Here is a 25166-nt window from a genome sequence, read left to right as displayed (position 1 = left end):
CTTTTTGTTCCTCCATCTAGGTAATCATCATGAATGGATGTGCCTCTATATTGTGCGCTCTCTCCGCCATCATTTGTAATCCAGGAGGTAAGTACATAAACTCCAGCCATATATTCTTAGATTTTGGATTACCCCATTCTCATGCACATGTTAGGGTTGGCTGAGAATACGATAAAGGTGGGGGCTAAAAGGTAAAGGTGGTAAATGTGGTTAAAGTTGCTCATACATGTAATGACATTTGGTGTTACTTACACTGTCCTAAAAAAAAAAATAGGACACCTGAGTAAGAATCAAAGGTACTAGTAATTTCCAAATGTTAATACTTAGTGGGGCTCCTTTGTCCCTAATGATATCAGATACTCTCTGTGGCATGCTTTCTACTAATGTCTGATACACTGGTATTTCCCTCAGTTCACCCTGCAAACGTCTGGCGAGTTCTCTTAAAGAAGATGGATGCCGTTCGTATTTCCTGACCTGACATTCCAGTTATCCCATAGATGTTCAGTAGGGTTCATGAAAGTCCAATCGTAGAACATCCATATAATTGCAAACTACTCGAGCGAGTATTGCCTTATGCAAGTACTTGCCCGCTCATCTCAAAAGATTCGGGTGCCGGCAGGGGTGAGTGGTGAGTTGCGGGAGTGAGCAGTGGGGAGCGGGGGGGAGAGAGTGAGAGAGAGATCTCCTCCCGTTCCTCCCCGCTCTCCCCCGCCGGCACCCGAATCTTTTGAGAGCGGGCAGGTACTCCCGGGACCAGAAGGTCACTTTAATAGTAGTAGTAGTATAAGTACTAACATTTTTGGGAGGCCTGCCTGCTCTTCTGAGAGTCTTTGAGATCATCCTCCTTTTTAGGAGAGTTGGTAAGTACGATGTATACATGTAGAGCTCGTTGGATGAATCTCTATAACTCTATATGTGTATTATAACAATTGATTGGACTGACATATCCTCAACACATCACCGTCTCTCTTCAGATGGATTCCTGACTCCTACGCCCTACTATTCCAGGATCGCCTTATATACTGGAGCATATTCTGATTTACAGCCTGTATACGTTCCCCTGAACAGCCAGGTCTGATGTTTCACTGTATATACCTCAATGTTGAACTGAACTCTAGACTCATTGTACATGTATTCTTAGGATTGGGTAGCAGTTCCCCCACCCCTTCACCCCCTCCCCGCCCCCATGATCAGAGCGGTCAAACCCCCCAAAATCAGACGCTTATCCCTTATCCTCTGGAGAGCTGATAAATTGATATATTGGGATAATCCCTTTAAATGTAAATATAAAAGTACTTAAATGTGCTCCTTTGATGCCACATTAGAGTCACATAGATAGGAGCTCTTCCCTGGCTCCCTAGAAATACTTGACAGACTACAGGTTGCCGCATTCAGACTCTCTGCTCCACACATTTCCTAATGTTCAGACACAATAAAACAACACAGTGCCGTACATCCCACACTAGTTTCGAGTATATAGACAAACTTAATACGGGTTATCTAGCCCTCTATTTTTTAAAACCTGCTCAAGGTGGCAGAAAAACATAAAATAAGCTTTGTTCTGTAAGCGAAATGCACTGAATGATGGCCGCATTACCTTGCCTCTACTGGGGTTCGGATAGCTGAAGAACAACAAGGGTGGTGGTTGCATTGCAAAAAAAAAACAAAAAACAAGGGTACGCCTGATGACCTTGCATCTCTGCCAACAGTGCTTCGCATGGGTGCAGAAAAGATGTCAATGAACCTTGGACACGTGGCAGATGGTTGTTTGGATTGCTGAGTCCTGTTTCCTGCTGAAACATATGGATAGGCATATCCCATGGGTGCACCTTTGGGGCTCAACAAGCTAGTGGTGGCAGTGTTAGGGTCTGGAGAGCATTTTCCTGGTATTGCCTGGGACTGTTGGACATCATACCACAATCTGTGAATGGTGAATGCAGTATTATTGTATCTTGACGCCACCGGAAGCTAGTGGTTTGATAGCCCTTAGATGGCGGAACGCCCCTGTCACGCCGATTGGCTGCAAGATACTTGGGCCGGGGACCTGCCAGCACACTGCACACTGTGTAGTGCAACCGGCGGCAGCAGCGGTGACAGTGACTGGGTTGTGGGGGGAATGCGAGCGAGTCCTGCGTGCTCCCTGCACCACACTTGACAGGCAGACTAGGAAAACTGTGTGCCGCTGGACGTCAGGAGGCTGCTGCTGCTGCCAGCATCGAGCAAGGGTGTGCGGCTGTCGGCATCGGCGCACCTGACATCTAGTGAAGGGAGCGCTGACTGCTACTCTGCTCCCCATGCTCCTCTGGCTAGCAGCACTGGTGACAGCTGCTGAAGGCAGTGGAGGCAGGGGATCAGAGTAGCCATCAGCATCCACATCTGGTGAAGCTAGGGAGACCACGGGATTGCTTATTCCACACGAGTGAGCGGCACTACAGCAGGGCCGAGGATGTTTGCGGCAACTGGGTGGCCAGGGGGGAGGATAGTGTTGGCGGTGGGGCGGCAGTAGACACAGCACTCACGGCAACGGGGACAGCATGGCACTTCACAGACGACTGGGAAGCAGAGACAGCCAATTACAGGCTGGGGGCTTCAACTCCATGTAAGGCAGCTGTATTATGTCTCCACCCCTAACTTCCGGTGGCAACATAATACAATAATACTGGTGAATGCTACAGGGACCTTCAGGAATACTTCCTCAACCACAGTGTCAACTTTCAACAACACAACACTCCATGTCATCGAGCTCAGATCACAAGGGAGGGGTTGTAGGAACACAACAATGAATTCTTCACATTGCCTTGCTCCCCAAACTCACTGGACTGTAACCCCATGGAACATGTTTGGGATATGCTGGAAAACGTTGTGAGATCTACTCTCATTTATCCGAAAAATTTGCAACAATTGATGAAGTTGCTGCAGCGGGCATGGGTCAAGTTTAGTCTGGAGGATGTTCACTGCGTTGTAGAATTTATTTCCTGACCTCTAAAAGCTACGATTGCCCTAAAAGTGGGCGAATTAATTGAGTAGATATTAATAATGCAGTGTATAAGATGTCGAACACCCAAACCAGGAGGGAGTTCTTGTCTGTTGGTACTGTGGTGCACTTCTTGACATCTTATTGCCGATGTCTCAAGACCCGTCAGCTCCTGTAGACAAGCTAAGTGTCTTGTAAACTTTTACTATATCTTTTTATACTTTCATGAAATAAATATGTCACTTATCTGCTAATTGACTTGGTATGACCCATTGACCTGTCCGTTAGGATTCACGTGCCGTGTTACATTTGAGTATGTATTCTTATGTTTTTCCATCACCCTGGGCAGATTTTAAAAAAATAATTGGAGCTGGATAACCCTTTTGAAGGGCCAATGCATTCCCCCCCCCCCCCCCCCTCACTTGATTGCCTGCCACACTCTTGTCGTCTCCTCAGTGTATTCTGGTCACTTCCATTAAGTGCAGCTCTCCTGTCTGATACTTATCAAACACCATATTGATAGTGAGATGTTTTACTTTGCTTCACATCAATCCAATGATGCATCCTTACAGGCTTAGCTAAAGCTATACCATTCCACCTGCTGGTGGGTACAGTTTAATTAGAGTTTCATTGGTTTCAAGTTTGGCCAATTGCTTTCGGGCGGATTACCAACGAAACTAGAGGTTTGACTGTAATAACAAAGTATACAGTAAGCTCTTCAGCTCCCCTAGTGGTGACTTCAAACTGTCTCTAAAGGAAATTTGGAGCTCTCTATCAGTAAAACATAGCTCTGATGACAATTAAGAAATGACTCATTACAGAAAGTCTTGATATTCCACATCAGTTAGTAACCCTTATCATGTCTCTTAAAGGCAACAGAAGATCACAGTCATCCATTCGAGTTAACGATGCAGATGTTAGAAGAGGGGCTGGAGAAAGGAAAACAACAGGTGACATTTGAAAACATCGCTCATGTGTATGGTGTGCGTCCCGCAATGCACAAATTTTGCATGATTTTCTGGCCCCTGTGAAGCCAGCCTAAGGGATTTTTTTTTACGTGAGTCAAACAGTCTGGACTAAGGACAAAGAGAATTAACTGTGCTGATACATTGTAACAAAATAACGAGGCCTGGAGAGATTTTTGTGACCGAAATAGATTGTCAAGAAAGGATCACATTGTGGTAAAGCCTCAGCTTTGAGAAGTATGATATCAGAATGGGCTCTCTGAATGGAAGCAAAAATGTTCAATTCACTGACAGCAAACTGGGTTCTTGTAAAAAAAAAAAAAAAAAGTTTCATTTTATTATACAGTGATGAAACTTTCTGTTTTTTTTCCAGGGCATCCGAGTTAAAGCATTAATCTTAATAAATCCTCAAAATCCTTTAGGAGACATCTACTCTCCCCACTTACTTCAAGAATGCCTTGGCTTTGCTAGCAGGTAAGAGGAGCAGAAACTTTACAGGGGTCTCTGATGGAACTGAACTTCCTTTTGTGAATTCTTACCTGTAATCATGATGTTTGTGTAAATAATCCAAGTTTGCAGCTGGCTGAATTTTTTGCCATACATGCTGCTGTACAGAGCACAGTCTTTGACAGCTGACAGCCACAATCAACATTTACTCCATTTGCAGCTGTTAACCCTTTAAATCAATGCTCTGTCCTGATTGGCTGCCCACCGTACAACTATAGGATCCAACAGCACCCACTTAAGTAATAAAGTCCAAATAGGATGGGGAGGAAAAGAGAAAATGCACGGCCGTATGGGGTCAATTAACAAAAAAACACCCCCAAATAATCGCACTCAATGTAGAAGTATGGCAGCATTAACCCTTTGCAATCCAATTTTGGATTCAGGCGTTCTAGGGGTTTTTCTCTTTCTAACATTATACAATGACGCCATCTGCTGGCTAGAGCTAATACTGCGGTATAGTACATGCTGGAGAGGCCCCCCCGACAACAGAGTGACCAGTAATATACAGTAAGAATACTCTGCCGGACGTCTTCCGACATCGGAGCTGTACAGCCTTCAATCAGAATGTCTGAAGATGTCAGACAGTGGATTGGAAAGGGTTAAAGGTAGATAGAATATTTTCAAACCTTTATTTGTTCCATATTAAAAAGGAAGAACGGGCAACGTTTCAACCTGTAAGGTCTTTGTCAAGCCTGATCCCCCATATACAGTCCACCATTAAATACAAACCACATTGGACATACAACCAATGGGCAACAAGTATCCGCCTATCACATAATTACAGACAAAAACATATCCGGTGTATTATACATAAATCGCTTTTACAGCTGAGTACTGGAATCCATGTTCAGGTCTTCTCCTTCCCCCTGTCGCGTCTGGCTATAGGCTCTATGCATACTCGTGATTATCCGTATCATTGTGGGTTCCAAATGGAACGCACCTCCATTTAGAGCGAGCAGTCAGAATGCGATATACTGCAATATTATGGTATTGCTCTGTATTGTATGAGCAATCAAACGATTTCTATTTCCCTGACCAGTGGGCGGTTCTATCAATGACTGACAGCTGTGTATGACTGTACGTACAGCAGTAGCTGCCAATCGCTGATAGCTCCGCCCATTGGACTGTTCAGCTCAGAACGAGCAGAGATATAAATGAGTAAAACACAAGTTCTTCTGAATGTTTCCCCATAAAACTATATATCAATCTGCTCAGCTCCTCCTGCTCTATAATATCATGCCTGCAGAATGATCAGCATGTTCAACCTGACAGATTCCCTTTAATGATACTTCCTAGTGCATATATAAGGCTTTTTCACACACAGTGGTTGTGTGTAATTCAGTGTATAATAATTCATCAGTGACTTTAATTAAAAAAAATATGCAAAAAGTTTTTATGGAAAAAGGCAAATAAGTTTCTTCCATTGTTATATTTAATATTTTAACTTTTTCAGATTTACGCGGTATATATATTTTTTGCTCTTTGTATATGGAATCCTATAATGTCAGACGTTTGTACTGATTTTTTTCTTGACCTTTTGTTACTTTTGGTCCTAGACATTTTGTGTGTACAACGTTAGGGCAGATGTGTGAAGGAGCAAGAGCGCCATCTTGTGGATAGATTTTCCAATGTATGTTTCACCGAATGAAACTGTGCCTTCTGCTGCCAAGTATGAAATCGCAATTAAAAATGTCTGACCATCACAGATGCTATCCCTTAGGGCTCATTCACATGAGCGTATGTGGGTTTGGCTCGCGTAAAAACACAGCATTTGTACACAAGTGTATGCATTTTTTCTTGCATATTTACGCACTACATAGACTTAGGCCTGATGTCCACTGGACGATTAGAATTACAAAATCCGCGTAGGTGACCCACATGCGTGATCTGCGCCCATAGGGATGCATTGGACACCCGCAGGTAAGTAAATTCCTGCGGATGTCATTTTCCCCTGCCGCACAGATCGCACGTGCGGGAAAAAACCCGCAGCATGCTCCATTTTCTGCGGGTCTTCCGTGCAGACGGCTCCCGCAGGCTTCTATGGAAGCCGTCTGGATCCGTGGTACATCCGCACCTGAAAGTCTGCTCTGCCGCGGGAGTGCGGGACAGCAGGAGTGCAAAATTTTTTTAAAAGAGTGCACGGCGCATGCGCACAGTACGCTGCCACCGTGCCGAGCACATCTGCTGGGTGAAAGGGCAGAAGATCCAGCCGCGACAGACTGGAACCCGCAGCATCCGGACAGGTAAGTAAAATCAATTTTCAGGCCTCATGTCCGCGGTAAAGGAGGGACCCGCTGCGGGATTCTGCATGGAGAATGTGTGCGGGCCCGAATTTCCTAGTGGACATGAGGCCTTAGGGCTTCTGCACACGACCGTGCTTGCGCAGGTATTTGCGCACGCAAAATCTGTGCATTCTAAACACAGAGAATAGATCCTATTGTTTCGCACACATGCAAAAAAAAGTAGGACCTGCTCTGTTTTCCTGTAGTGTACAAGTTCTCCCTGCTTCCATTCACCCATTGCTTTACTCTATAGGCACAGCCTGCATGTCATACTGGATGAGATCTACATGCTGTCAGTCCTGGATTGGGACTTTACCAGTGTCCTCTCCTTCCACCAGTAAGTACTGAGCTCTCCCATTCTCTTGTGATGGTGAGAATTGTCCCAAAACAATCTGAACATACTCTACCCCAAAATGCATTTTTTGGGACACATGGTGCTTTCTCATTGCTTAAACCTTGGAGTGGCTAGGAAGTAATTTTGTCTTTCTTTTTACCCCCCAAATGAATCCTCTAACTCTCTCATGCATGAAATGATAGAAATATGTGCATGATGTATGATGTTGCTACAGCAGCAAGGACAAGAACCTTATTTTAGCTTGAGGCCGGCTTCACACGGGAGTCAAAATTGTGAGAATTGTGAGTTGCAAGATGCACAAATCTCTTCCTTTGAATGGGGTCATACACATGAGCGATGTTTCTCTGCAAGGCACCGTGATACCATGCGGGAAACAATTCGCATATTCTATCTCGCTGCGTGCTCTGGCATCGCAGCTCCCATTGTTTACAATGAAGCATCTACGCTCGGCGGTACAGAACGTAGTTGCGTCTGATTGAGGGGATTCCCTTCCCCCTCGCCTGCTTTTCAAGCTCGGCGCCAGAGTGCAGGAGTTTGAAAAAATGGGTGGGATGGGAGCAGTGCACTGAGCTCCCACATCCTCACCACTATTTGCAATGGGAGGGGACAGGGTGGAACTTTAACCCCGCCCCATCCCACCACTCCCATTGCAAACAGCCGTGAGGGGCGGAGAGGGGGTGGGACCTCAGTGCACTGCTCCCGTCCCGTTCCGCCTCCTTCCTCTGGAAAATTGGACATAAAAAGGACATGCTGTATTTTTTATTTTTACTCGGACTGTGTGAAGCGCACAGGACCATCAAAAACAACAATAAACTAAGGGGCTGCAGGCAAAAAGAGAAACCTGTTAGCCTGTTAATTTACGTGGGCTGATCAGGAAGGAGTTAAAGATGCTTCTGTAAATACAAAATTAACCACTGTATTAGGCCTCGCTCGTGCGTGCATATATTTGCTGCTTAGTATTCGCGCGTAATACGCGCCATAATAGGACATGCTACGTTTTTTTTAAATTTATGAAATGTTCTAATTTCAGAAGATCTCTGCTTGTTGTCAGTGAGGTTTTTATTACATCCAGAGACAGAAAACCTGTCCTGATCATGTCCAACTTACACATGGACAGTGAGTGGGTAATAAACTGTATGTCCTCCTGTACCTGTATGTTGGGGTGTGAGGGCAGCACCAACACACTACCGCATTTTTGGGTTTGCTATGAGACCCTCTCTGTTTCTTGTACACTATTGTCACAAAATCTCTGTCTGATCCCAACCAAACACATCTTATGGCAGGTCTAACTTTACATTTTGGAAATGTGCAGTATTGTGCAAAGGTTTTAGGCAGGTGTGAAGGTTTCAGTGCAGTTACATCCAGTGATCACAGGTGATATCATCACTGATTGGTGTCGTTCTATTTCCCTTTTCTTCTCTATCCGTGCCCACACCGTCACAATGACTCCTCCCGCCCATAACTTGTCTCTCTAGAATTTGACACACAGAATTATTTTCAATCACCCTCCATATGTTTTCCACACTTCTGCACTATTCAGAGTGTGCAGTAATTAGGCCTCACACAGTAAGAGCTGCTTTTAGTGCCCTCCACACGTGAAAGTGCCACCCTTTTCTGCCTCCATCAGTAATATTGCCCACAATCTTCCCCCATAATAATGCTGCCATTTCTGTCTCCATAGGTAATAATGCCGCCTTTTCTGCCCTCATAATTAATGCCACCTTTTGTGCCCCAGTAGGTAATAATACCACCTTTTCTGCCATAGTAATTAATAATGCCACCTTTTTTGCCCCTGTAACTGATAACTCCACCTTCTCCTTCCCAGTAGGTAATAACGCCACCTTTTCTTCCCCAGCAGGTAATAATGCCACCTTCTCTGCCCCCATAATTAATAATTCTGCCTTTCCTACCCCCCGCCCCATTAATTCCACCTTTTCTGCTAGTTTATAAAAAAAAAAAAGAAGGTTGCATACTGACATCACATAGGGCTTCCCCAAGCAGCTCCGGACTTCTCTTCTTCTCTTTCTTCCTGGTCTTCCGAGGTCAGTGAGTTCCCGTGATACGTGCCATGAAACATGACTGGCACTAGCACTGAGGCCAGGGCCAGCACCGGTCAAATGTCTTGGCACGTATAACGGGAACTCTCTAACCCCGGAAGACAGAAAAGAAGGCCAGTCCAGAGTGGATTGGAGGAGTGCTATGTGAGAAATCAGTATGCAGCCTCTTTTTATTTTTACGACTACTAAATTGGTTCGTAGGTGGACCATGGGGTCTGGAGCAAGTAATTCATTTGCACCATGGTTAATCTGGCCATGTTTGTACGTCAGAGGTATGGCTTCTTGTCTGCAATTATTCGTTGAAGACCACTTCTTGTCCGACGTCTCCAAAGCGTAGATGGGTGTACCTGGGTCCTTCTGGTTTTGGCCAATTCTACGCTGATGGTACTGCTGGACATTTTGAAGCGAAGTAATCATGATGTGTTTTTCACCTGCTGCATTAAGTTTGTTTGGCTGACCACTGCATCTAGGGTCCGCAATGTTGCCTGCTTTTTTGTGCTTCCTCAAAAGAGCTTGAACAGCACATCTTGAAACCCCAGTCTGGGAGAGATCTTGCTAATGGAGTATAACTGTTTTGCGTCTTGTTGCTGTGCTTAGTCTTGCCATGGTGTATGACCTGTGATAAGAAACTGTCTTCCACAACCTCACCTTTGCAGCAGTTTGACTGTTGTTCATCCAGTTTTAAGCCTCCTACACAGCTGTTTAAGTTTCAGTTAATGACTATGTTCAACCTACATATGAAAACAATTATCACATGTTAATCATACATCTGAGTATAATCCTACAAAATCCATGACAAGTGTATCTAGAAGAATCTGTTGTTTTGAAGGTAAAGGGTGGTCACACCAAATATTGATGTGGTTTAAATTTTGTTAATTGACAGAAATAAACTATTAAATCTTCCATTTTTTAAATCATTCTTACTTTGTAGCATTTTTCCACAGCTGCCTAAAACGTTTGCACAGTACTGTATATCGGAAGGAAACTCTTTTGGCTTGTAACCTGAAAAAGGTTTCTTCATTTTCCTCTTCCTGTCTTTATTTCCTTAGACAAATCGTGTGTCAGTCAAAAAAATAAAAAATTTCAAAGATTTACAATGTTATGTTCATATTTAGTCTTCCAGATCCATCGAGAACTCACTTTATATGGGGGCTTAGCAAGGTAAAGTGTGAACCTTCATTGTAGTAAAAGATCCTTTATATTGGCATGTTCCATTAACTGTAGGGTTTTCTGTTTATGGTTCCTTTGTAGGACTTTGGAATGAATGGCATGAGAGTAGGACTGCTTTATACAGAAAACAAGCATGTTCTCAATGCCATTACTCGCTTGGCATTTTTTCACCAATGTTCGGGACCCACCCAGTACATGATCTATCAGTTACTCCGGGACAGAGGTTAGTCATTATTTTTTCCAAAGATCTACAATCTAGGCCCAGCAGATAAAAAGAAAGTTGCTCATTGCTTTATTGCAATATGTCACTTACCGCAGAATGATCAGCTTTTGTTCAGTAGCTCCCACTTGACACTGAGCTGATGACCACGGTCTGATGGTTAGTACCTCTGATGATCAGCTGAAATCATGGGAGAAGTAACGAGTCCTTGAGTGTAGGAGCTACTTATTGCAACATTGGAAGTCAGGTGACTGCTGCAGCCTCTGATTGGCTGCAGCAGTCACCTAACTTCCGGTGTTATCATCTGTCACGACAATCACAGGGACCACAGCGGGGCTGCAGCACGGGCTCGTGGTGGCAGGGAACTGGTAAGTACTGCTTCTCTTCCTATTTTAGCACAAGGGGCACTAGTAGAGGGCATGTTGTATGGTAACTGGACTTTTAAACAGGGTTGTTAAAAGGCTAGATATTGACTCCTAGGATAGCTGCCATTCCAATAGGTGGGGCTGTGGAGGATTATTTCATCACTCACTTGCATGTATTTATACATATATATTATAAGCACATACACATATATATGAGGGTATACATACAATCCCTCTAAAGAGGCCACTGTGTCACAGAGATCCCTGTGATTGTGTGCACCCTGATACTGTTCAGTTGTAGAAAGGGAAGTACAACAAGCTTAGCCATTGATTTTGCAATGCAAATAACATCATGAGACAACAATGAAAGAAAAATGAGCACAGCTTAAATAATGAACAAAGAAAATCCAATAAAAGGGGTCCCGCAAGGCAACACCCTCAGAGCTATGAGATCAGAAAGAGTAGCAAGTGTATATATACACTGTTCCCCTGAGAAAAAAGACCAACCCTGATTTTTGGGGGATTTTTAGGGAGGCTTGAAATATAAATCATACCCTGAAAATAAGCCCTAGCTGCATTACATAAAGGAAAAAGGAATACATTACCTAGCAGGCTTGGTCCAGGTCCCTCCCGCTGCTCTCCGGAGCTCCAACGTGCTTCTTGAAGTCCTCGGCCGCCCACAGAAGATCCTTTCCTGGTTACTGGATTCATAAATCCTACCTACAGAAAAAGATGGCTCTGATTGGTTCTCGAGCGCTGGTCAGCCAATCAATGCAGCACTCGATGAACTAATGCAATGGCTAAGATTGGTTCTTCGATCGCTGCTTAAGCAATCACAGTCATCACAGTGTGGAGGCGGGATTTATGAATTCGCCAATCAATGCCGTGGCTCAGCCAATTCATAAATCCCGCCTCTACAAACACGGTGGTGGTGATTGCTTCTCCGACCACTGCTCAGCGAATCAATGCAGCCATCAGAGCCATCGCTTCCTGGAGGCGCGATTTATGAATTCCGTATCAGGAAGTGATCTTCTGTGGGCAGCCGAAGCCCCAGCAGACTTCCTGCAGTCCTCGAAGACCAATAGGAGGGACCTGGACGAAGCCTGCTAGGTAAGCATAATAAGACATCCCCTGAAAATGAGACCTAGTGTCTCTTTTGGGGCAAAAATTAATATAAGACAGAGTCTTATTTTCGGGGGGAACACGGTAGAAACCTCAGCACACCAATATAAATGTAGACAAAAAAAGGATTACCAGGACAAATTTGATTAGGCATATATGAATATATAAACACATAAGTATCAAAAGCAATGACAACAGCGTTCAGACAAAACCCAATATGGTCACTATAAGAAGCGATCTGCACACTTCTAGCAAAAAAGATGTAATTCAAACTGCAAAACTGACTCTAAATAACATAAAGGTATAAGCATATGAAAGATCAAAAATTGGAAGTCATATATGTATAATAAAAGGGAAAACTTGATTTCTGCAATGTAGTACTACAGATACAAGATTAGCGCTCCTTAATATAAGGGATAATACAAGAAAACTGCAGGTGCAAAGACAGTGGAGGCGGATCATCTGATATAACCTGATTTCTATGGTGCAGTACTACTGGTACAAGAATAGCCCGCCTTAAATGCAATCAGTATGGCAAAAGAAATGCAAGTAATATTGCTGAAGCACCATGCAATGACATATTTCCCCCAAATCATAGAGTAGGTGGATAAAACATGTCCCAAGTCTGATGCAGCCATGTATGTTCTTTAGGCTGCCTGTCCATGGGCGTTCTTGCATTGCGTTCCCCGCTGTGATAATCCGGCCGCGGGGAACGCAGTGCACGCTTTCTATAGCATTGCTATGGAAAGCGCAGCCCCCCTGTCCACGGTCGGTGAATCATAGCGATTCTCTGCTCGCGGTGGGCAAATCGCAGCATGCTGCAAATTGCCGCGGTTCTCCACGGTGAGCTCACCACGGAGATCCGTCTGCTGCCTCCTGCTCCCAGGATCTCCTCCGCGGTATAATGCAATGCCCATGGACAGGCAGCCTTAACATCAGTTTTGCCGTTTGTATTACATCTGTTTAGGGGGTTGGTAGAGGTGCATGGATCAGCTATTATAGTGCTCATGTTGAGTTTTGACTGGTGTTATTTGAATGCTGTTTTAATTATTTTTAAGCACTTGTGTGTTTAATTATATATACTGTATCTCTAATAAAATTTGACATAGTAATCTTTTTTTGGCTACATTTATATTGGCGTACTGAGGTTTTTATAGATCAGAAACGCTATCTTTTCTCCTTAGGGAGAGCACCTAAAAGGTGAGTGAGGAGACTTAAAAGGCCATTCATGCTCCTCTGGGTAATATGCAAATAAGGGAGATGGAACAATACCTCTGCAGCGTCACCTACTGGAAGGCAGCATTCAAATTAATGTTAGACTCTTTATACAAGCCTTGTAACAATCATCAGTTACATCAGTTACAAGTAACAGTTATGGAGCTTATTTTCTTTAAACTCTGTGTTTTATTCATCTGTTATTCCTCCTGGAAATTTATATATAACTGTATGTTACCATTTCTCATGTCAGTAGGGTGTATCCTCACACAGTTTTACCTTGTCAGCACTGATTGGACAGCATAAGAGTGTGCAGTGACATGTCCCATTGACAAGAGGACTGATAATGCCCATTTGCTATTTTATTCATATATTTGCAGGAGGAATAACAGAGGAAAGGCACAGTGCATTTCAGGGTGTAGTGACAGTAGAATACACAATGCAAAGTTCTGTACTATTGCCACGTTCCGATAACCTGGGTATTGTCACTGTACTCATGTGATCAGCAACAGGACCGCGAATATCATAGACTGGCATGGTCCTCTGATCGTCATCGTTTAATCCTTTGTAGAATATCTTGGCATAGCAGAGGGAAAAAATGGAGGGATTCCCACCTTTGAATGCAACCCAAGGAATGTGCTATGACGCAATCTATAACCCTATGTAGACAGCCCTGGCATGTTGAAGGACCCCAGGGCTGTTGCTTCAGGCCTGTTGTTAGGCATGCTTGTGCAAGAACACAGGATAATGTACTTGCTTGTATGTACATATGCAGGAGAATCACAGGGGCAGAACTTTGTCTGACTAAATCAAATTGGAGCCCTTCACAGTGACAGACAGACTAAAATATAACTTTTATTCAAGACTAACATAAAATAATGACTTGGGCTAAGAACAAGACAAACATAAAGACAGAGAATATTACAGATAGGTGGGTAATTGGAGTTATTAGAATCACCCCACCTAGGCTATGGTAAAGACGAGACTGAAGAGTCACTAGTGATGCATCAGATAGTCCGTAATTTAATGAGTAGAACCACGGGTATCAGATATAAGTCTAAGAACACTTTGGTACTGGAGCAAAATTGCTCAAAAAACCTATGGAGATCGCACTGGTTTAGTCGTCACTTGCGATTAATTAATCCAATGGTCACTAAAGTGGGGCCCCAGTACCTATAAACTATAAGAAAAGTGTCACGCATCAGTATAGCGACCGTCTGTAACAAAGTGGTCACATTCGGATAGGTTGATGATCACAGGATTTGATAGTTACTTAGCCAATAATATGATTTGAGGAAACCATAAAAGTGCCTCAAGTATTTGGCTCAGAGTAGTATCAGTCCATATCATTTGGAAAGAACGGTAAGCTCTCTTTAGTATAAGTATAGCTCAATATACAACTCATAACTCAAGAGAGAAGAATGGATGACCTCTCTTTATGTGAAAGGGTGATTACTGCTCAGGAATAATTACTGCTCGTAGAAATATGATTACTTGCTCAGGAATAATTACTGCTCAACGCGTTTCCCTACTAGGATTGTTGGTAGTTCATCAGGAGCAATTGTATGAGTTATGCCATACGATATGACAGGTTCATTGAGTTGAAAACTCAAGAGAAAGAGAGAGAAAGTACCACAATCGTGTTTTGAGACACGAAGGGTTAAATACTTTGTCAAATTTTGAGAAAGTGCCACAATCTCGTTTTGGGACACAAAGAGTTAAGGGAAAGTGCCACAATCGTGTTTTGGGACACGAAGGGTTAAATACTTTGTCAGATTTTGAGAAAGTACCACAATCGTGTTTTGGGACACGAAGGGTTAATTACTTTCTGCCAGATTTTGAGAAAGTACCACAATCGTGTATTGGGACATAGAGGGTTATATAATCTCTGTCAGATTTTTGTTGGTGTGGTCATGCAGGCTAGTTAGGAGATGTGCAGGAGATATACTGATTTATAGAGAAATACTGCACATCAACTAACCTCAAAGAATTGAAATGGGATCAGAACTAGAAAGTAGGGGATTATTCAGGACCCATACTTAGTTCATCATCCAATCTTTGAACAAGGTCGCTAAATAGCGAAATAATAGCGGTCTGCAACTTGTTCATATAATAAGCTCTATAGATATATAGTAGCCTGGGACTAGTCTATCAAAAAAGAAATAGAGTTCTAGGCTACATAGAGCTTTTTTCAGATCCCTTTCATTCTATCAAGGTCTCTAGGCAGCGCATAGTAGCATAAGCAGAGCGGTGTCTTTGCTGCCTAGATATGAGACCTGCATCCAACACACACACATTCAGATAAAATAACAAAAGTGGTAGAGCCTGGAGCTCTGATGGTGAGCTCAGCCATCAGAGCTCCAGGCTCTACCACTTTTGTGAAAAAAGCTCTATGTAGCCTAGAACTCTATCTCTTTTTTGATAGACTAGTCCCAGGCTACTATATATCTATAGAGCTTATTATATGAACAAGTTGCAGACCGCTATTATTTCGCTATTTAGCGACCTTGTTCAAAGATTGGATGATGAACTAAGTATGGGTCCTGAATAATCCCCTACTTTCTAGTTCTGATCCCATTTCAATTCTTTGAGGTTAGTTGATGTGCAGTATTTCTCTATAAATCAGTATATCTCCTGCACATCTCCTAACTAGCCTGCATGACCACACCAACAAAAATCTGACAGAGATTATATAACCCTCTATGTCCCAATACACGATTGTGGTACTTTCTCAAAATCTGGCAGAAAGTAATTAACCCTTCGTGTCCCAAAACACGATTGTGGTACTTTCTCAAAATCTGACAAAGTATTTAACCCTTCGTGTCCCAAAACACGATTGTGGCACTTTCCCTTAACTCTTTGTGTCCCAAAACGAGATTGTGGCACTTTCTCAAAATTTGACAAAGTATTTAACCCTTCGTGTCTCAAAACACGATTGTGGTACTTTCTCTCTCTTTCTCTTGAGTTTTCAACTCAATGAACCTGTCATATCGTATGGCATAACTCATACAATTGCTCCTGATGAACTACCAACAATCCTAGTAGGGAAACGCGTTGAGCAGTAATTATTCCTGAGCAAGTAATCATATTTCTACGAGCAGTAATTATTCCTGAGCAGTAATCACCCTTTCACATAAAGAGAGGTCATCCATTCTTCTCTCTTGAGTTATGAGTTGTATATTGAGCTATACTTATACTAAAGAGAGCTTACCGTTCTTTCCAAATGATATGGACTGATACTACTCTGAGCCAAATACTTGAGGCACTTTTATGGTTTCCTCAAATCATATTATTGGCTAAGTAACTATCAAATCCTGTGATCATCAACCTATCCGAATGTGACCACTTTGTTACAGACGGTCGCTATACTGATGCGTGACACTTTTCTTATAGTTTATAGGTACTGGGGCCCCACTTTAGTGACCATTGGATTAATTAATCGCAAGTGACGACTAAACCAGTGCGATCTCCATAGGTTTTTTGAGCAATTTTGCTCCAGTACCAAAGTGTTCTTAGACTTATATCTGATACCCGTGGTTCTACTCATTAAATTACGGACTATCTGATGCATCACTAGTGACTCTTCAGTCTCGTCTTTACCATAGCCTAGGTGGGGTGATTCTAATAACTCCAATTACCCACCTATCTGTAATATTCTCTGTCTTTATGTTTGTCTTGTTCTTAGCCCAAGTCATTATTTTATGTTAGTCTTGAATAAAAGTTATATTTTAGTCTGTCTGTCACTATGTACATATGCAGGTACATTATTATATAACCTCATACATCATAAATTATTTTTAAAAATCTTATTATGGGATTAAAAGAATGTAAGTATGAAAATATGAATTGTTTAAAGAATATCTGTGAAAACAAATGTGCAAAATATATATATATATAATTTTTTTATTTTATTTTATTTTTTTCTTAGAACTATAAGAGCTTATTCACACGTCCGTATATCGGCCAGGTTTTCACACCCGGCCGATATACGCTGCCCCTCTCTGCAAGGGGAGGAGGCAGGACGAGTCAGGAGCTAGTGCGCTGAGCTCCCACGCCCTCTCCGCTCTCGTCCCGTCCTGTTTCCTCCCCTTGCAGAGAAGGGCAGCGTATATCAGCCGGGCGTGAAAACCCGACCGATATACGCCAGTCTGAATAAGCCCTTATAGCCATTTTAAAATATAACAGTTACAGACCAATAAATATACACATAGTGAGTACACCATAACTGTAATAACCTCTGCTAGAATCTATTATTAGTTAAGAAGATTAGTAAATGGCAAAAATATGTTAATAAAAATTGACGAAAAATAGTTTTTCTTTAATTTAGTCAAATTAATACAAATCTAGTCAAAAATGTCACCAAAAAAGAAACAATTAGCCCTCATACAAGTATGTCATCTTAACATTAAAAAACAGTTCTGACCGCCAGAACTGGTAAATGTAAGATTCTGCACATGGGCAGAGGAAATACAAGTCACCATTACACACTAAATGGGAAACCACTGGATAACACTCACAAGGAAAAGGACTTGGGGATTTTAGTTACCTGTAAGCTTAACTGGAGCAACCAGTGTCAGGCAGCTGCTGCCAAGGCAAATGGGATCATGGGGGGCATTAGAAGAGGTCTAGGGGCACATGAGGAGAACATTGTTCTTCCTCTTTACAAGTGACTGGTCAGACCACACATGGAATATTGTGGACAGTTTTGGGCAGCGGTACTAACCATGTATAGCTATATCAGGGAACGATACAGAGATCTCTCCCATCATCTATACCCAGGACTCCAAGTCAAAAAGCGATAGCCAGCAGAACATTGATTGTAACCACACAGGTGGGGAAGAAAAACAAGTAAGGTGCCTGTTCCAGAATGACCGTTGACCTCTCGGTCCTAAATGGTACATCCAAAAACTCCTAAGGTTGCGGCACTCAGGAACTCCTAGCAGAATCCAGGTTAAGTAGAAATGGAAAAAAGGTTTTTATTCTGACTCCATGAAAATGTTAGACATGCCGCAACCTGAGGAGTTTTTGTATACCCAAGACTGTGGCTCTACAGATGGGTGCCCTCTACATCTGGAGGAAAGAAGGTTTCTACACCAATATAGAAGGGGGTTCTTTACTGTAAGAGCAGTGAGACTATGTAATCTCTCCTGAGGATGTGGTGATGGTAAACTCACTACAAGTGTTCAAGGGGGGCCTGGAGGCCTTTCTTGAGTATAACAATATTACATGTTATAGCCACTGATTACTTAAGAAGAGTTGGTGATACAGGAATTATTCTGATTGCCTCATTGGAGTCGGGAATAATTTTTTTTTTCAGGCTTACATACTATGTTATTATGTAGAATGCTGAGAGGTTAAAATAGAAATATTCTTTAGCACACTAAAGCCAAAAGTGTTGGGGCCTTCAAATGGCTCAAAGATAATTGGAGGTAAAAATGCTCTGTTATGCCAAGTGCTGAGCCTGAGGGGGCGGAGCATGACACAGGAAATAAAAAAGACCAAAAAAAGACCCTGTCTTGCTCTGCCCCCGCGGTACTATGTAATACGTAACATTGTACTTCAACCTAGTTAGAGGAACACTGTACTAAATCTGTGATGGAGACAGATGTGATGAACAAGTAGAGAGAAGTGCTAGAAAGCAGCAAAAATAATGTTAGGCCTTGAGCTGTAAGAGAAGGAACATGGAGATCATGTACAAGCAGAGCATTACAGAGGGTTAATGGTCAATAACTTCATTTTCTTTACAGACTGGTTGGACAATGTGTTTTTTCCTACAAATAAAAAACGTCTTAGAGAAGCTCAGAAGAAACTTCTCAGCGGGCTAGAGGAACTTACAGTACCAGTTCTCCACCGATGCACGGGGATCTATGTCTGGGCTGATTTCAGGAAGGTTTGTCTATTAATATCAGAGCTACAAGCTATTCACGCACTGTTATACCGTAAGATGTAGCAGAACTGAGTGTGTGGTTAAAAGGGGCTTGTCTCAACATGACAAACCCGTTCTATACTGAAATAAATGAGCCGAGGAAAACTCTGCCGGGCCATACATTTTCACTGCAGTGGGATGATGGAAGGTACCTGGGGAAAAATACCTTACTATGGCGTCTTCACCAGGACTGACGACCATAGAAAAGTGAGTCTGACAAAATAAGAACCTCCTGTTTTATCGTTTTTGCAACTACCACATTTTTTTTATATTTGTCAGTAAAAACTACAATAAAAGGTGTGCGGCAACTAATTTAACAAAAATGTAGTGTAGTCACTCTGCCTTATTCCAAATAGCTTCCATTTTTGGCCATTAATCTTTTCAACACTGCAATCAGTCCCAATAGTATCCTTGATGGTGACACGATCGCTGGGGTCCCTTTTGGTGGGCAGGCAGTCTTGGTTCTTTTGAACTCCTCTGATGCAAAATTAAAGCAACTTTGAAGCAACTTGGCAAATTGCTTGAAGCAGTTTACAGCTCCTAGGCAGACTTATGTGTTGCCATGGTTACAGACTACTAACAATCCCTGTGTAGTCTGATCCTGCAGTAATACTCCCTTCCATCTATTGTCTTTTACTTCTTAACATACATAGCAAAACGTAAGTCAACAGATGATTGACATGACTTCAGGCTCTGACTACACTGGGTTTGTATAGTAGTCTGTTACCATAGAAGCACAAAGATCTGCAAAGGAGATCTGTAATCAAGACTATTTGCAATCATTTTTTATTCCTCAAATGCATCAAAAATAAAATGAAGCTATTTACAAAGGTGGAAGCGTTCAGGGGTTACGTGTTCTTGCCCCATTATGGGAGCAGGAAAGAGGAATCCCGTGGCCAAGTGGACCCATCTTATGATGGAACCGAATGGCGCAAAATGGACCCCATTAACTAGCAGATTGAAAAAGTCCTTTCAGGATAGGGTTGTGAAACTCCTTTTCATTGACGGACACATCAGTCAAACCCCCATAGTGGCCGCAATAGTAATAGTTTTCCCCATAGTAACCCCAGTAATAATAGTGACCCCACTAGTGATAATGACCTCCAGTAGTAATAGTATCCCCAATAACGACACAAGTAGCAATAAGTGACCCCCATCGAAGTCCCACTAGTAAGAGTTTTCCCCTCATTGGCTTCCAGCCAGGCAGCATCCTTACAGGCATTACCTCACCTAATTTGCAGCTCCGATCCAATGGTGGTAGCCACTGATGAGCCTGTGCCCATTATACTGATTACACCAACTTGCTCTTATCACTTGGAAAGCTTTAGTCATAAGTGATCTGTGTATCTTCTCATCAATGTACTTTGTTCTAAGCTTATGAGCAGTCGCTATAAAACCATGCTATGGCGAAAGAAGTTGTGTCCTTGCTAGCGGTAGAAACTTTCATTGGCTCTTTGCAAGTTTCTGGAAAACTTCAAAAGTTCAAAAGTGGATGTGTCACCTTATTCTGCTGCCTTATGTGAGGGCGATATGTTACTGCTATCTTTTACATACTAATGTTCCTAAATAGGATCATCGGTTTTCGGTTTTTTTTTTCCCCCAGTGCTCTAAATTTTACCACTTTTGTAAAAAAAAATTTGGCCCAGAAAAGGTTAACGGTAGATAAAACCGCACAAATATTGATTCATTTGCCTACTAGGTCCCCCGAAATAATTGAATGGATACTACATTTGAGTCTGCTGTATTTATGAGCAGACTGCTCCTCTCGCACCTTATACCTTAGGGTACTTTTACATGGGCCGACTAGCTGCCGAAAAATCACTCAAGCAAGCGATTGTGAGCGATAGTTGTCCTGTGTGAAGCACAGAAGCGACCATTGTCTCTTATTCTCATGGATGTGGCTGTGTTGGATCCTCAAAAATTTAACACAAAAACATTTGGAAAGCTCACGGGCGCGGTCTGTACGCTGTCCACATTTACAGATCCCTTAACGCTGAATGGGCTATCCTCCTCTGAGAAAACGGACCAGCAAAGCATATGCAGCTGTGTGAATAGCCTCATTGGCTATTATGGCTTTGTGACGTTCACTGGACACACGGATAACACACAGACATGAATCACATGTGAATAAGCCCTTACGCCATAAGCGTAAAACACCGTGGGGCTGCTGTAGCGTTTTCCAGTTGTGAACTCAACTGTACCCCGGGGTATATCCATGTATGGCAGAGAAAATTGTACTGCGCATGATTGCATACAAGTTTCTTGTTTATATTTCCCACGCCATCACTTAGCGATAAAACGTATACCCCCAGCCCATAAACAATATAAGTGTGCATGGGCGCACATATATACGGTACAATAGAGAAGAATGGGCGCTAACTCATAAATACAGGTGGCAAAATAGAATATGCTGTGTTCTACTTTGTACTCGCGGATTACGCAAATTTCGACACACTAATGCGAGCGGAACTGCATAAGGCAATGTAATTGATTGCCTGAGAGCTACTGCGTATCACATGGGAGTCCAGAGCCTGCGTAATACGCAATTCCAATACGGTCTTGTGAGCCCGGCCCCAGGCTGTGTATATGTGGGTACAGAGGGGGGGGGGGCAGGGGAGAATTTTCCTCCCATTACCTCCTTCTGTACATTCCTTCCCTGCAGTTATTTTGCACCGTTTCTCATATGTCTGCTCTAATTAATTTTTCTTAATTTTTCTCCTAAATTTAGTTCCTGACATCACAGACCTCTGAAGCGGAGATAGAACTATGGAAACGGTTTATTGCTGAAAAACTTTACATAACTCCTGGCAAAGCCTTTCAGTGCTGTGAGCCTGGTTGGTTTCGTTTAACCACCTCGCTGCCAGATGACATGCTACAAGCGTGTAAGTAAATCTACGTACTGGTATAGGAGATACAAAGGACCAAGTCTGGACGATTCCTACCTAGAACTACTTAAAGGGATAACCCCCTCCCATACCTGAATTTACCGTTGTAGTTATCTTGAAAGGAATACATTTCCCTGAAAATAAGACCCTGTTTCATATTAATTTTCACCCCCCCCCAAAGCACTAGGTCTTATTTATGGGGGATGACTTATTATATTTGCCAGGTTTAGTCCCGTCCCTCCCACTGCTCTCCAGAGCTCCAGTAGGCTTCTTGCAGTCCTCGATCGTCCGCACAAGATCACTTCCTGGTTACAGAATTTCTAAATTCCGCCTCCAGGAAGTGATGGCTCTGATTGGCTGAGCAGCGCTTAAGAACCAATCACAGTCATTGTATTGATTCATCAAGCGCTGTATTGATTGGCTGAGCAGTGCTCTCTGGAGGCGGGATTTATGAATCCTGTAACCAGGAAAGGATCTTCTGTGAGTAGCTGAGGATTGCAGAAAGCATGTAGAAGTTCCGGAGAGGGATGCGGACAAAGCCTGCTTGATAATGTATTGATTTTTTTAAATGTAACACAGCTAGGGCTTATTTTCAGGGCAGGGCTTATATTTCAAGCCATCCCAAAAAATCAGGGCGGGGCTTATTTTTAAAGTAGGTCTTATTTTCGTTGAGGAGATACATTCAAGTTCCAATGTCTCCTAGTTGTTTTCTAATAAACTATTTACCCCAGAAAGCAGAAGGTATTCTTACTTCTCAACATAATTTTTCTCTTGACATACACATTTTTCACAATGTCGACACCATCATCGCATGGCCGTTGCGAATGTTTCTTTAGGGGTCTGTTTTGCTCATTGAAAATCATTAATTCAAGAGCGGCACAAATGCAAATTGACTATGTAAAAGCATCCATCACTGGAAAAAGCCAAAAATCGCTAAATGCAAGGACAGGTGAGTACGGAGCATGAAGGAACACTTCACGGTTGTCATGAAGAAACCCCTGAATAAGGGCCGTCCGATGAACAGGAGCGTTGTGTTGATATACTCGTATTTGCAGTAGGCAACTGGAGGAAACGTTCCGCACCCTCAGGTATTCATGCAGGCTGGTGGGCACAGATTCTACGGAAATGTCTACTTTCCTCAGTCAGTCGGTGGTTCTCCATAAAGACTTGATGCAATCCTGATGTCAGATCGGCTGGCGCATGGTCAAGGCTATTTTGGTTTGCTCTTACACCTCGTTCATCTTTGTTAGAACTGTTGCACCTGCAAATGTATATTTTTCACGTCCATGACACCTTCACCGAATGTCTCACTCAACTGACAATGAATGTCGATGGGTGTCATTCCACGCAAGTTGAAAAAAACCCCATAATGACACGCTGTTCTTTAAGTATTGAAAATGCTGCTTCCTACAGCCGCTGTTATGTGGGTCCGATGCATCGGACGATGCTACCATCTGTCTCCCTCAGCCCCAAAGGATGCCGACGTCTTCTAAAATGTGTCCCATGTTTCTATCTGCTCCTTTTCCCGAGAAAATGTTAAAAGACCTTAGAACGTGAATGCACCCCGTGGAGTGATTTCATTCTGTTTAGGGTATTCAGCCCAGTTTTACCCACCTTCCATCGCAAGTTTGCGATTTTAACATTAGAAAGTCCCATTGAAAAAAACGCAGTGTTAAAAAAAAAAAACACCCTAGTGGGTAATTGCCCTTACATGGGGGTCCCCAAATAGTTCCAAGGTGTAAAAAAAAAAAAAAAAAAAAAGTTCATAGTTATGAGAAGTTCTATTGCAGCGATAAGATACCACAGCTATGTGGACAAAACTAGAGATGAGTGAGTATACTCGCTAAAGGCAATTGCTCGAGCAAGCATTGCCTTTAGCGAGTATCTCCCCACTCGAGACGGAAGGTTCGGGTGCCAGCAGCGGGCAGGGAGCTGCGGGGGAGAGCGGGGCGGAACGGAGGGGAGATCTCTCTCTCCCTCTCCCCCCCTCCCCCCCGCTCCCTCCTGCTGACTGCCGCTACTCACCGCTCCCCCGCGACGGCACCCGAACCTGCAGTCTCGAGCGGGGGAGATACTCGCTAAAGGCAATGCTTGCTCGAGCAATTGCCTTTAGCGAGTATACTCGCTCATCTCTAGACAAAACATTATTGAGTCCTGGTGTTTACACGGGTCCAATGAAAACCAGATGTAAGCATCGACAGAGGGAGACTGCAACAAAATTTTCCAATTTTTTTTTACACCTTGGGCCCATACTTGTTGGACAACCCCTCATAAGGAATGCATTACCATATGCATTGTCTTTGCTCTAAAGCCCCAAAACTATCTGGTGATCAGTGTGAGCTCTCACTCCTCATGTTTAATTAATGCAACCCTCCACTTTCTGGACAAAAGGGGGTATATTACTTGCAGTTGTTCTTCTTTGCCACTCCTTCGTTCTGTCAGTTCTGGGCCACATTTTAAGCCATCCTACAGTAATTTTCTAACTACCTTAAGCAGACTGTGTACTGCTCTCTGACTGGCCAGTGCTGATCACATGAGCACTTCTCACCAATCAAAGATCCGGTATAGTCTATCAGTAGTCTAACACTACCAGTACACTGTGGGGATTAGGTAGTCAGAAGATTGTATTGGCCATCTTGGATGGCCAAAAATGGGACCTGAAAGTGGTGTGTCGGAGAGGCGGGGGAGAACAACTGCAGGTAATATACTGCCTAACCCCTCTGGTCCCGGGATAGATTTTTGTCCTGAAACCGGAGGGTCGCTTAAAAGGTCCTGCAAATATTAATGCATGTGATAAGTGATCCTCCAATACATTTTATCAAACTCTATTAATTCGGTGTATCATGTCTATGGAGATGTGGTGGTGAACAGGGAGCCCGTGACTCCGGGGCCAGATCACTCTCACTCCCCTTCTGTGAAGTACAATTGTTTTTACAAGGAAAGAAGAACTCATGATTTATTAAACCTTTTTTTTAAATTGTTTTTAGGTTTAGAAAAATTGAAGAAGGTTTTACAATGAAATAATTCCAAATAACATAAAGCAACTTCTAGAAGCCTCTAGAGGAGAGAAGACATCATCAATCATGGATCCCAACCAGAATTCATCTATACCACAAATTAATA

General features: G+C 42.9%; 1 protein-coding gene across 1 annotated transcript; it reads left to right on the top strand.

Annotated features, from left to right (window-relative positions):
* The first annotated feature begins 34 nt into the window (after nt 1–34).
* Nucleotides 35–25166, top strand: LOC136587216 (1-aminocyclopropane-1-carboxylate synthase-like protein 1). Its single transcript, XM_066585771.1, has 10 exons — nt 35–87; nt 975–1072; nt 3847–3924; nt 4313–4413; nt 6982–7065; nt 10256–10301; nt 10392–10533; nt 18980–19122; nt 21887–22040; nt 25031–25166. The coding sequence occupies exons 3-10, from the start codon at nt 3883–3885 to the stop codon at nt 25060–25062; spliced, it is 744 nt and encodes a 247-aa protein (XP_066441868.1). The 5' UTR covers nt 35–87; nt 975–1072; nt 3847–3882; the 3' UTR covers nt 25063–25166.

Source organism: Eleutherodactylus coqui, chromosome 12 (genome assembly GCF_035609145.1).
Source record: "Eleutherodactylus coqui strain aEleCoq1 chromosome 12, aEleCoq1.hap1, whole genome shotgun sequence".
Taxonomy (NCBI): Eukaryota; Metazoa; Chordata; class Amphibia; order Anura; family Eleutherodactylidae; genus Eleutherodactylus; species Eleutherodactylus coqui.
This window is presented reverse-complemented; position numbering and strand designations above follow the sequence as displayed.

Bases quoted from the DNA above. Each gene is read 5' to 3' on its own strand.
- LOC136587216 (XM_066585771.1), top strand. From the start codon at position 3,883: ATGCAGATGTTAGAAGAGGGGCTGGAGAAAGGAAAACAACAG. The intron at 3,925-4,312 runs GTGACATTTGAA...TTTTTTTTCCAG, and splicing joins TGGAGAAAGGAAAACAACAG to GGCATCCGAGTTAAAGCATT. The intron at 10,534-18,979 runs GTTAGTCATTAT...TTTTCTTTACAG, and splicing joins TCAGTTACTCCGGGACAGAG to ACTGGTTGGACAATGTGTTT.